Consider the following 13771-nt stretch of genomic DNA (forward strand, 5'->3'; position numbering starts at 1 on the left):
TTTATTCGTTCAGTTAATTTAAAAACAATTCTCACTGAAAGAGAGCCTCCTATACACCAAGCATCACTACACCAGGCCCTTTATGAGCATTACCATGCTTACTCCTCACAGCAACTTGGGAGGCAGATCCTAGTATCATCCCCAGTATACGATGATGCTGAGATAAAGAAAGTGAGGTTCAAGGGACTAAACTTGCCCAAAGTCAGAGCCAGAAGTTAAATCTAGAGCTGCTAACTTAACATGCATTTTCTTAGCAACATCAATAGATCATTTCTTTGCCTCCTATGGAAGGCAGACCCTTTACAAGGCACTGGGGCCAAAAGGGGCATCAGACACAGGCCCTGCTCTCAAGGAAGCCATAGTCAGGTCAGGGAAAACTTCCTAGAGGAAAAAAAGATTCAGGTTGAATCTCAAAGGATGGGAAAAATCAGCATACGATAAGTAGATGAGAAGGGACAAGCATTTTAGGAGCAGAAAAAGCATGAATAAAAGCAACAAAAAGGAAAATCTCAAAGGAATGGTAGGCAGATTAGCTTGATTAGAGTATATGTATTTGTTGGTAGAAGTTTAATAAATATTTGTGGGTTTGACTAACAGGAGATAAGGTGAAAAGGGCAGGTTCAAATTATATAGGGCCTTGAAAGCTAAGCTGAAGAAAATACAATTAACCAACAAATAATGTGGGCAAATGTTCAACCTTATTAGTAAGAAAAGCAATATAAATTGAAACAACATGGTAATTCCCCCCCATATAAATTCTTTTAAATTTGCATTAAAAAAAGAATAATACCCACTACTAGAAAGATTATATGTGCTGGCAAATTTGTAAATTGATATCTTATTTAAAAGAAGTCTGGCTATCAGTTTCATGGAATGTTTATATTCCTTAAGTCTGTACTTCTATTTCTGATCATTTATCCTAAAGAAATAATCCAAAAAACATGGGAGAAGCTAAAATGTATGAGGTTATTCCCTGTACCACTTTGCATAGTGTGGAAAAATAAGATGGACTGTAAATGCTCAATGGTAGAGAGTTGATTAAAACAAAACAAAAAAAGGTTTAACAAAAAGCACAAAGGCTAATCAAAGGGGCAGAGACCTTAGACCATGGGTAACAGAGAACTAATGAAAATTCCTGAGTAAGAAGGTGACAAGGGGAAACTGTTTTTCCAGATTAATTTATCAAGAAATCTGACAATATATAAAAAGAATCTGAAGACTAGTTATATTACTTTGTTGCCAAGAAATCACACCAAGGAGAATCTATCCGTAAGAAATAACCCTACATGTTTAAACACTTCTTAAAATAAAGATACTCACCACACCATTATTAAAAATATTTTAAAAACTAGGGGCAAACTAAATATTTAATAGTAAGAGAATTATTAAGTTAACCATGATTTGTCCATCGTAAGGAATGTTACTTAAAAATGCTAGAGGGACTTCCCTGGTGGTGCAGTGGTTAAGAATCCACCTGCCAATGCAGGAGACACAGGTTCGAGCCCTGGTCTGGGAAGATCTCACATGCCGCGGAGCTACTGAGCCCGCGTGCCGCAGCTACTGAAGCCCGTGCACCTAGAGCCTGTGCTATGCAATAAGAGAAGCCACTGAAATGAGAAGCGCACCGCAAAGAAGAGAAGCCCCTGCTCGCTGCAACTAGAGAAGGCCCACACACAGCAAGGAAGACCCAATGCAGCCAAAAAATAAATAAATAAAAATAAATAAAAATTTTAAAAATGCTAGAAAGAGTGGTATTATACACAAAACCAAGAAAAATCATTACATTTCAATTTAACTGGGGGTGGGGGCAAGAAGAGATTTCCAGAGAAAGAAACCTCCATAGAAAATGCCATGAATCCCCTGGAATTCAATTTTCATGGGTGAACCAACCAGTTTGGCAGTGCATGGCAGCACAATGTTGAAGGCAGTCAGGGCTGAAAACATGAAGGAAAAGAACAAGCAAGTATTTGAGAATGATATGTCCATCTGTAGAAAGGGCTACAACTTATAAATGATCATCTGGCAATTGAAATACGTTTTCCAAAGACATAAATATTATAAATGGTGGCACTGCAGATAACCCACAGAAAATATATTTACTTCTCCTTTGAAACACTATACTTTTACAATGATAAACTGTTAAAGCCTATGTTATTGCAGTATTAGTAACTAATCGAAGCAAGAGAACACCATTGAAAGAGAAGTTCTCTTTCACTTCCCTAAAATGTTGAAGCTTAAGGAAAATTAAGTTGGCTTAATTAAAAGCAGAAAGGAGAAAGAGATGATGACTTGTGGTGTGTTTCTGGGAAAAAGGGGGCATTCACCACCGTCAGAGGCCAGTGACACTGTTTTATTAGTACAGAGAATTTCATTTCCAAATATAGATAGGGGAGGCATATCACTAATACTGCCCTCTTGTTTACTGGTCATGATCTGAATCACTGCTTGTCCCACAGATAGAACAAAGGCAAGATAAAGAAATGGTCGCATGAGTCTTTCCCGCCTAAATGGTAGAAGAACTTGGATGGGAAGGAGGAAGAGTCTAGAAAGGATGAGTGTGTGAAGAGTGTGAGCTCTGCAGAGGCGCACTTATGCAGTGGCAGGGAAGAGAGGAAATGGTAGGAGTGGCACATGCAGGCTCCTCCCCCAAGAGACAGGAAAGGAGCTAACAGAGTACTCATGGCTTTCCACCTTGCATTACAGTTGAGTTCAAGTCTTAGCTCACTTCTTCCACTATTCTTCAAATACATAGACCATATTTTATAAATGTCTATACTCCCCTCAGTGTTCAGTCTTGAACGTAGAAAGCATGTTTGCTGAATAAATGATGAAGAAAAAAAATGTTGGACCATCTAAACAGACCACCAACTATAAAAATGAAACCAGTGGCCTAGAAGGAGGGCTTGGATTGTAGGGGGTGAAAATGGGGATCAAGTGAATTAAAGGGAGGAAGTGTGTAATTGACCATTTATATGTATCTAAATCAGTTGTTCACAAGAGTCATCATAGAGGTAAACAGAAGAAAGACAAAGATGTATTAGGAGCAATGGATGGCTCTAGGAATGTGTTTATAGAGTAGAAAATTCTAGACCTCCAAGATTTAGCACCTGGATCAGACTTACTGATCCTTGTCAAAGGTAGCCAGTCTGACCCCATCTTCTGCTGAGCTGGGCTGGTCTGCCCTGACCTAGACAGCCTCTTGTTCCACTTCTATAAAGGCAGTTTGTACAGAACAAAACGCTAACAGTTTGGAAAGACAGAAAAGAAAAAAACCTGGCAGATAGAGAAAGAGAGATTGTTCAAGACAGTTGGTCTAATTTGAATTCAGAGGCCCCAACATTAAAATACTATGCTCAATTTAAATAGAATAGGAATTTTTGGTTAAAAAATTAAAATAATTAACTGCCAATTCCAATAAACTTAGATCATTTGACTTCACACCTTTTGGCCCTACAATAACAAAATCAATGTTGTAATATACAGGTCAAATTCTAAAGTGAATTAGAGTTCATAATAAAAAACAATGTTAACATTCTGTTAGCTTGTTAGAGATTAGCTATGAATCAGAGACATATTCCATATTGCAGAGTAGCATTTTCTGACTTAGAAAGTCATTGTATTTGATTTAGCATCTCTATTTTAAAGCTCTACAAAACTTTTTTCATGTGTGAAGACAAAACTTTGTTCCTGAGCGAAAATTTTATAATGAAGGCTTGCCTTCAGAAGTGAATTATAGGGCCTCCCTGGTGGCGCAGTGGTTGAGAGTCCGCCTGCCGATGCAGGGGATACGGGTTCGTGCCCCGGTCTGGGAGGATCCCATATGCCGCGGAGCGGCTGGGCCCGTGAGCCATGGCCGCTGGGCCTGCGCGTCCGGAGCCTGTGCTCCGCAACGGGAGAGGCCACAACAGTGAGAGGCCCGCATACCGCAAAAAGAAAAAGAAAAAAAAAAAAAAAAAAAAAGAAGTGAATTATACAGAACCACATATCCAGACACTTTTACTACTTCATATCTTTTAAAAATTATATGGAGGAATTGCACAAATAAAGAAAAAAATACACTTTCCTATTAGGCTAACATACTACATATATTATTATTTATCTTCCTAATGAAATGGAAACATTTTCACAGCTTTTGAGATAGCCTAGAAGAATGTAGCAGCAGACATCATTAGTCACCTAATAAAAATCCATTCCCTCATCCCATCCTTCCTTTAACAGTATTTGACTTTGGTTGGGTATTCACCCTTCTCTGAGTAGTCATATGTTTCAAGGAGGGCTGACACCAACCCCAGATCCAACTGGAGAATCCTAATTAGTCTAAGCTAATTATGGTGGATCCATTTCCCTTGTCAGGGATAAGTTGGGGCACACTAAGATGTTAACTCTACCACAAAGATGTTAAGGAAAGTCTGTAGAGTGTGGAGTTGACAGCATGGGAACACATACAAGAGGTGGTGCTCTCATTCTTAAAAAGAAATAGGGATGCCACAAGGCCACTGAATATTGCATGTACTGCATCTAGATGTGATGGCTGGAACTGTGGCCATCTCGAAACCACGAAGGATGCTTGCCTGAGGCCAATGCCTTCACATCCAGGATGGCACAGCAAAAAACCGAAAGAACCTGGGTCTCTGATGATGTTATCAACCTGGAACGAATCAATCCCCCTTAAAACTTCTTGGTTATATGTGAGACAATAACTTTTCCTTATTGTTTAAATTTTGATTTCGGTTTTCTGCTACTTGCAGCCAAAAGCATTCTAACTGCTTCAAGTCTGAATTATTGCAAGCCTCTGTTTAAATATTAACAAATGGAGCTGTTATTTGGGAGATGAAGGACAACAACAGGGTATGCTGCTAGCAAGACATACAGACCAAAGCTATAGAACTCAGCCATCATAGTAGATCCTAAGGCCTTACCTACTATATTTCAAAGCTGGTTACTGTTCTGTTCCCCTCTCCCTACCTGCCTTTCCAACACACACACACACACACACACACACACACACACAGATACATACATCACACCTTGATGGGCTTGGTACTGACCCTGCTGATCAGTTCATCAACCAGGGTGTAGGCCCTATTTCCCCCATTGTCAATGATCAAGGCTTTGGGAAAACAGATGTTATCTTCTTCTGACAAAATGATAGAAGAAACTGATTTAGGATATAAAGTTCATTCTCCCAGAGAGGCACTTTATTTATGTATTTTTAATTTTTTAAATTTATTTATTTATTTATTTTTGTCTGCGTTGGGTCTTCGCTGCTGCACATGGGCTTTCTCTAGCTGTGGCGAGCGGGGGCTACTCTTTGTTGTGGTGCGCAGGCTTTTCACTGAGGTGGCTTCTCTTGTTGTGGAGCATGGGCTCTAGGCGCGTGGGCTTCAGTAGTTGTGGCTCGCGGGCTCTAGAGCACAGGCTCAGTAGTTGTGGCGCATGGGCTTAGTTGTTCCGCAGCATGTGGGATCTTCCCGGACCAGGGCTCGAACGTGTGTCCCCTGCATTGGCAGGCAGATTCTCAACCACTGTGCCACCAGGGATGTCCCCAAAGAGGCACTTTAAATATAAGATTTTAAAAGGTCTAAAATTATGAAATTTTCATTGATTCATATTTATTTACCACCTACTATATGCCAGGATACCATTTTAAATTTATATCTGGTGGACTTCCCCAGATATAAATTCCCCAGATATAAGTTCTTTAACTTGGGGAAATACTGCATGTTACATCCCAGTCTTGAAGAGTCACAAAAACCACTGTAGCATATTATATGTTCTGAGAAGTCCTGTCATAAAGAAATTTTAATTTAATCCAGCATTTCCAAAACTTACTTGACTTTATAATTTACTTTTCAATAAATATCTTTTTAATATCTTGAGGAAGCTAGTAATCCTTAAAACATAAGGCATATTCCCCTCTAATATAGTCACTACTCAATTTAGAAGTAACAAAAAGAATAAATGCTGAAAAAACCCACACCAAGCTGGAACCGAGCTTTAATAATCTACAGAGAGTATCAGTTATTCCTAAGTAACTTTCTTCCAGGGTCTTGCATCATATTCTCCAATACTACCAGCAGGGGACACAGAATGCAATCACTTCTCAACTGATTCCTAAAACAATGCCTTTATCATGGAATACTCCAATACTAAAACTTATAAATGATTCATAACGTTGTGTAAAATTCAAACCAGTCTCCTTGGCTTATTTGTTTTACTCATTGATATAGCCCCAGAACATGGTTCAGTGCTTACACAGAATAGATGGTCAGTGAATCCTTGGCTCTAGGAATAAATGACTAAATGGATGAACGGATGAATATTTCCATCATGTGCTTTCAGTCCTGGTCTGGTATATCTTCTAAGTTTCTCAGACATATACAACATGTGTTCCAACCTCGATATCTTTGTTCATGCCTATATAACCTTATATGCAACATCCTCCTCTTTACCTATTCAAATCCTATCCATTTTTTCAAATCCAGATTAAGCCTGACTCCTGCACGAAGCCCGACCTCATCCTCCTCTGACCCCCTCATCCCCTGACAATATCAGAGTTTGATACTCATTTTTCCTAAGCTAGCTCACACGTTGGTCTTCTCTCTCAGTAAATGATAAAATCCTTGAAATCCAAGACCATGTCATAAACTACTTTTGTACATATTAGAGTGGCAAGGCACATAGTAAATATTCAATGAAAAAATTTTATTGATTGTATTTTATTAAAAGTTTGGTGTGTAACAAGAATAGTTCAAAATTCCTGGAATTTCTAAACTATCCATTACTAAAATCAATAGTTATAAGGACTAAGTTCTGAATAAAGAAGAAATATTATCCAAGTTCTAAAGAAACTGTTCCCTCTGGTTTTAACCCCTTTGACTCCATTTTCTCATTTGGAAAAGAGCTCTGTGGTATTTCTCTGCAGGTATTGAATGAGCAACAAATACTGCTTGTAAAACCCCTGATAAATGAAGACTTTATCTCATAGTCCTGGAAGAAATCCTGACGTCCTAAATTATGTAATCCTGGTATTATATTATATTAGTCTGGTTCATATAAAATGTAAGCTACAAAAATACCAAAGCTAAGAAAAAATATTTGCTCATGCTTTTACTGAGATGCAGAAAGAGGATGCACGCATTGCCAAAATTCCATAGAACATGCTCAAACTAAAGCAACAATGCCTTAGTTATTAAAGAAGGCAATGGCCTGAAGCAGTACTTAGGAACAAAGATTACTTCGTCCCCGCAAGAGTCAATATTTAAGAACACAATGACTAATTCCCACTTCAAGTTCATGAACATATTTCTTTTTAAGAGCTTCTTTTTGGTTAAAATTTTTATTTGTGGTTTTCCTACCTGTGATCCATGAACCTAAGAATGAACAAAAACTTGAAACATGAAACTCTCCAGTAGGCCAAAGTGTCAGAATAGACTTAATTCTGATTTTAAGAACTTCTCAACAAGGGTTACACAAGACTTGTACTTAACTTCTCAGTCTCCAAGAATACACATTTACCTACTCTGACTAAAGAACCAGATCGAATGTTCTGTAAACAACTGTGGAAAATGCATGAATGATACCTCCAGACCGTATCAAAACACTGGGGCTCTTAGCTTAATTTCAAATTATTTGAATCCAAACTAGTATTACTGTTGCTAATAGAAACTCCATTTATAAATAATCAGCTAAAATTTTTAAATGTTCTAGTTGAGCTTACTGTGAGCTAAAAGTAACCATTAACTTTATTTCCAGCACTAGCTATGTGACCTTGAGCACCTCAATATTCACATCTGCAAAATGAGAATGGGACTGGATGGCTTCTTATGTCCTCTTAAATATAAAAACTAATATAATAATGGTTATTATTAAAATAATTATTAAATATATGAATGAAAAATATAAGCAGAGATTTGGAAAAACATGAGGCTAAGCCTAGAAGACAACATACAATAGACAAAGATTATCACAAAACCCCCAAATCCTCTCCCCATAGCACCAAACTATCATCAAATACCAGAGTTTTATAGAGGTAAATAAATGGCTTACTGGCCACACTGATATCCTATTGGGGGTAATGAAAAGGTCTTAAAATCAACTTGCCACATGGGAGATGTGAGAGTCCTGGCTCCACACTGAGACTTTGGTGAAGTGCCTCATTTCCCACAGTCTCAGGATGTAAAATCTAAAGCCACACTCTCAAAAGTGACTCACTGCTCATGAGGGGCTGTGTGTGCTGGTGGGTAAATCCGCATGTGCTCTGCAGATGTAGCTGGATTTGGATTCTAGTTTTACCACTTTCTGGCTGTATGACCTCGGGCAAATAACTCAATCTCACCAACCCTAGTTCATTCCTGTGTGAAATTAGAATGACTCTATCCACTCTGCAGGGCTGTGATGAAGGCTAAAATAGACACTTATAAAGAATTTGGCACATGCCAAGCAAGCAAATAGGCGCCAAGGATATGCCATCTCCCTTCACAACTTCTCCATTCCTTTTACACGAGTGGAATAGAGACTCTAGCGCCACAGGTAACTGCCATATTCTTCATTAGATTGTCAGTTTCCCTAGGGCCAAGAGTATGTCTGATTCATCTTTGGATCCCAGTGCCCAGCAGAGGGCCCAGAGTGAAAATGCAATATAAACGCTTGTTAAATGGAGAAGACGAAAATCCACTGGGTCTGAGGATGTTAAGGTTATCCTGGCCACAGTCAAAAGAAAATTCTAATCTTCAGTTTGGCCAAACAGACACTTGCTACAAACTACTATGTAGTTTAAAGCAAATAAGCTATTCTGAATTCTAATAATTACATTCTCTAAAATTTAAAAACCTAGTTGCCCTACAGCTCCCAATTTTAGTTTTGAGAATCCAATTCTTTCCTAAACAATTGAGTGGGTAACCACAAAAACTTGTGGAATCTCTTTTCCTAGAAAACATGAAGAACAGGAGAGAAGCCAATCTGTCTGGAAACTGCTTCAAAATCTGTCTCTAAGCAAGGGGCTAGACTAGACTCGATGTCCCTCAGAGGATCCTTCCAGACCTACACAACTAAGACGTTAAAGGAAATGACTAAAGCAATTCTCTGTTATTTATACCCAGGAAAATAAAACAAATACAATTTAACATCTCCTAACATAGTCATTAGAAATAATTTTACTTGGACCTGGTGATCCTTTTACAAACATTTTCCTCTTAAACTGTATTAAATCATCCTAAGCTATTAATTTGAATATGAGCTCTCTCTAACAAGACAGAATTGAGATTGTACTTAACACTGAAAACAAGATTATTATTCTTTTGTTCCTCTTTTTCAACCTACCTGTTTCCATGTACACCAAATCTACTCATCCCCAAAGCTTTATAAGAAACAGTCCCCCCAAGTGCTCCACTCAACTCTCCCACTAGTGAACTTCTAACGCAGCCATTATTCAGACCATATTGTGCAGCTGATTACTGTATGTTGTCTTCTATTTGTATCTGCTTCACAACAGATGACAATTCTCGTTTCCCTAGCTGAAACGTAAGCTCCTTGAACAAGGTCCACCTTTTATATTTCTCATGGACTCCTCTACCGTGTCAATATTGAGTCCATGACAAATGCTTACGAATTCTTACTGGCTGACTGATTTAAAATGAAGAGAGAACAAGAGCTATAGAACACTCTGTACACTGAGCACCTGTATGAAGCTTTGGCAAAGTCTAAAATAAAGCTTTTCAGACTACCACATGTATATTGATATTTGTCCTTTACCTGGGAATAGAACAGTTGAAGGTTAATACACAAAGGGGCTAAAGGGAAAGACCTAGAGTTAAAGATCACACTGGTTTAGCTCCTGCCCTGTAAGGAATGAGGAACTACCAAGGTGAGCCCACTCACAGTGCAGATGGAGGCTATTCTGGAATGCCCGGCACCCTCCTCACATCACAGAGCTGAGGAGCTTCTGATTCTATCAATACAGAGGATCGGGCTTCCCTGGTGGCGCAGTGGTTGAGAGTCCGCCTGCCGATGCAGGGGACACGGGTTTGTACCCCGGTCTGAGAAGATCCCACATGCCGCGGAGCGTCTAGGCCCGTGAGCCATGGCCGCTGAGCCTGAGCGTCCGGAGCCTGTGCTCCGCAACGGGAGAGGCCACAACAGTGAGAGGCCCACGTACCGCAAAAAAAAAAAAAAAAAAAAAAATACAGAGGATCAATTACTCATTCTGTCGGGCCAAGTCCTTCCGGGGGTAATAAATAGAAAGGAAAGGAGCTTTAGAAAATTTAAATGTAATACCATTATTTAAAACAAACAAGTGAAACATGTTTTCTCATTCTTCATAATCCAAAAGACACATCTAGAACAAGGCTAGTGAGCTCTAGAGTTCAATCATTTCAAGCATACTCTATATACTTATAAATGGGGATGCAGAACCTCTGCTCTTTTCTTTATACATGAAACGGGAACTTCTTTGCCCTACCACCAAGCAGGTACTGTTCTAGGCACCGGGAACATAGCAGTTCACCAAACTCATAATTCTAGTAACAATTACGTAAAGCCTTGTTTAGTATTTGATAGAAATAAAGAGACTTCAAGGATAGTCCAAATCTCTTATCTTAGAGGAGAAAACTAAGGCCCAGAGAGGTTAACTAACTTGTTTCAGTTGGTTATGGCAGGTCTATGGCAACAAAGCCAGGAGTAGACACCAGATTTCTCATCTCTCATCTAGTAACAAAATTTGCTTATTCAGTAAGCAAGTATTTCTCGCCATTACATGCCAGACACTATGCTAGGCACCAGGTATACAAAAATAAGGATAAGATACTGACCCTGTACTCCAAAAGCACAGGGGAACTGTAAGACAATGAGATGAGTACAATAATAGAAGTGGTAACAGAGAAAAAGCAAACTACATCTCTAGTTGCATAGGACTTCCAATATTTTAAAAGAAAATGAACTGTTACTAGTTTGTTTTATTCTCCCTATAGCCCTATGAGTACAGAACACAGATCTTATTATTCCTGGTCTATAGATGGAGAAATTGAAGTGCAAAGCGGGTAAGGGAGTCTATTAAGGTCATCTCCAGTGGTAGCGAAATGCTTAGAAACTAAGTCTGTTTACTCCAGGATAGACTTTTTTTCCACTAGATGGGAAAGGCAGATGTCCTTTTTCTGTCCAGTTCCCTTCTGATCAAGACCACACATTTGCAAGACTGTGCACAGAACAATCTGTGGCTGTGAAAGTAGACTTCACTGGCCTATGAGGTCTCATTGGCTGAGTTTAGTTATTCAGTGGTTGAGTAACCAACCAACAAGACATCATTATTACTAGCATTCTTACAGTGCCCATGATACATACACAGAATAGAAGCAAAAGGTTCTGCCCACAGGGAGTTAATATTGTAGCGGACAGGTATATAAACATTTCATCCAAAAGTGACATAATTAAACAAACTACAGCTAGAAGAATCATTACAAATAATGGCAAGTTTAAGACACTAAAGGTTTTGCAGAGCATATCTAGTGGGTCCTGCCGAGAAATATACTCTTTAAGGGTTAAACAAAGAACAGAAGCCTTGTATATATAATGACATATACCAACCTTCAGGTTATTGAAATAAAAACTCTTACCAAAAATGCTTATCACATTAAAAATAATTAACTTTTTCATACCTTCATTTCACTTTTCAGCTTTATTCAAAACAATTATATGAATATTCTATTTCCCTCTTTCTAGGAAAGTTATATATTTTGTAACCTTTCTTATTTATGAGGAATGAATTTATAATGGAGGTTCACATCAGCAAGCTGTGGCAAAGAGATTACAACAGTGTGGTTTCCCTGTGCTATTCTTCCACCCTCCTTCAGATGCAATCTACATAAAATGAATCTGATCATTTTCTCCTGTATAAAGTAAAATTTGTATACACATCCAAGAATCACTCACTTCATAAAAAGTAAAAGGGAAAAAAAGCATTTCTTCATTTTCGAGTTCAGTTTTAAACATTCATTTCACTTGTTTGATAACCTCATATCATAGTTTATTTATGCACTATTTATCATGGCCTTATAATATGACCAAACTGTTTTAAACCATAGCACTTTATTGAATTATTAACAAAATAAGCAAAGCTAAAAAGAAACAAATATTAGTGATTTCAAACTAGTGACAGGAAGAATTTATTTAGGAACCAGCTAAATAGTAAAAATTACAATCAACCTTTCAAAGGAATAATGTTATCATTATTAGAAATACAACTCAGCTAAAAAAAAAAAACTCTCTAGTATTTCCTTAGTATACTCAAGGAATTCACACTTACAGCCAACTGCTTTCCATTTAAATATTTATTGAATTTTATAGGGTGATAAATAGCAATTTAAATAACAATTCAGAACTACCAGTAGATTTCATTAGATTTACCAACGGTGCATCATAAAATTATTTCATGATATTTTCTCATTCCTAAGACTTAGTTCCATCACAAGAAAATATATTTTAATAAACAAAAGCTTAAAACCTGACTTAAAAGTGTGATCATCAACTTTTTTAGGCAGGAGAGGAATAGGGCCTGATTTATCTCTAGAGCATCAAGAGAAAGACCACTGGGCCAAATCAGATATAGTAAATGAAGTTAAGAAATGATTAAGCATGCAGCGACAGTGACATCTAGTGTTAACAACTGCAAGCCACTAGACTAACACTAAACCCTCCTAAGTGCTAAAGAAACAGCTATTCAAAGCTTCTCTTCTTTAAAAACCAACAAACAGAACTTGTGCATTGTATCTAAAAATTACTCATAATCAAAATATTTCAGTAAGTTTTTTCCCAGACGTTAAAAAAACCTTAAGAGGAAAATGTCTTAGAGAGTAAACATAACACCGAAGACCTAAAAGTAAAAAGCATTGTTTATTCTGTGTGACCAACATCCGTAACTGCTCCCCTTGGTTAGAGGTTAATGTAAAGTAATCTGGGACATGTCCCGATGAGTGTACTATAAACATTTAAACTTCCAGTTACTATAAAAGCAAAGATATTGCACAAGCTAGTACCTGATGACACATCAAGAAAAAGCAATATAGGACATTTCAGGAATACCTGAAGAAGACGTAAATCAAAAACAAAACAAAACAAAACAAAAAAACAAACTTTAGCTGTTGCACTGAGAAAGAAGCTCTACATTTCAGCCCTTGCTACTCTGATATATATTTTTTTGCTGCTTTGAAAGGTCCACTTATTAAACAGTAGATATTTTTGCCCAAGGGCTTAGAATTTGGCAGTATAGGTTAATTTACCATAGTATTTTTATAGTTTTATGCTCTAGATGAATCTATAAAAGTAAGCAAAATTCCAAAAATTATTTTTGGCCAGGACAGTATTTTGTAAAAATTAAAGTTAGCATTAGATGAAGCTTACCTATTTTTTTTGGAAAGTTCATCCTTTCCCCTTTTAACTCCAAATATTCTTGTGATCAACGTACTGAAGAGAAGTGTAGATGAATTTCTCACCTAATGTAAAAATAAATACACAATAAAGGTTAAGAAATATTCATGGCGTGAAACCAACATTTACAATGTTCAAACTAGACATTCAAAATCATTACCCGATTGCCTAGTGTGGGGCTAAAGAAGATGTGGTTTATGTCCATAAAAGAAGACAATTTTCAATAACTTTATAGTAATTATCTTAATGACTTCCTCTTAAACTGAGCTCTACAGTCCAACCACATGCACACAACACAGCTTTTTCCTATACTTCTAATATTACCACCAACTGTTTTCATTATCTCTTTGTA

At 37.6% G+C, this 13771-nt stretch overlaps 1 protein-coding gene across 4 annotated transcripts in view; it reads right to left on the minus strand.

Moving 5' to 3' along the window:
- Positions 1-13771, minus strand: part of THADA (THADA armadillo repeat containing) — a 312101-nt gene that overhangs the window by 200400 nt on the left and 97930 nt on the right. For all 4 annotated transcript variants that reach the window (XM_060116779.1, XM_060116777.1, XM_060116778.1 and 1 more), the window contains exon 26: positions 13393-13484. In XM_060116779.1, coding sequence (XP_059972762.1) covers positions 13393-13484 — 92 coding nt within the window. The remainder of the gene's footprint in view (positions 1-13392; positions 13485-13771) is intronic.

The sequence above is a fragment of the Mesoplodon densirostris genome, chromosome 14 (assembly GCF_025265405.1).
Source record: "Mesoplodon densirostris isolate mMesDen1 chromosome 14, mMesDen1 primary haplotype, whole genome shotgun sequence".
NCBI lineage: Eukaryota > Metazoa > Chordata > Mammalia > Artiodactyla > Ziphiidae > Mesoplodon > Mesoplodon densirostris.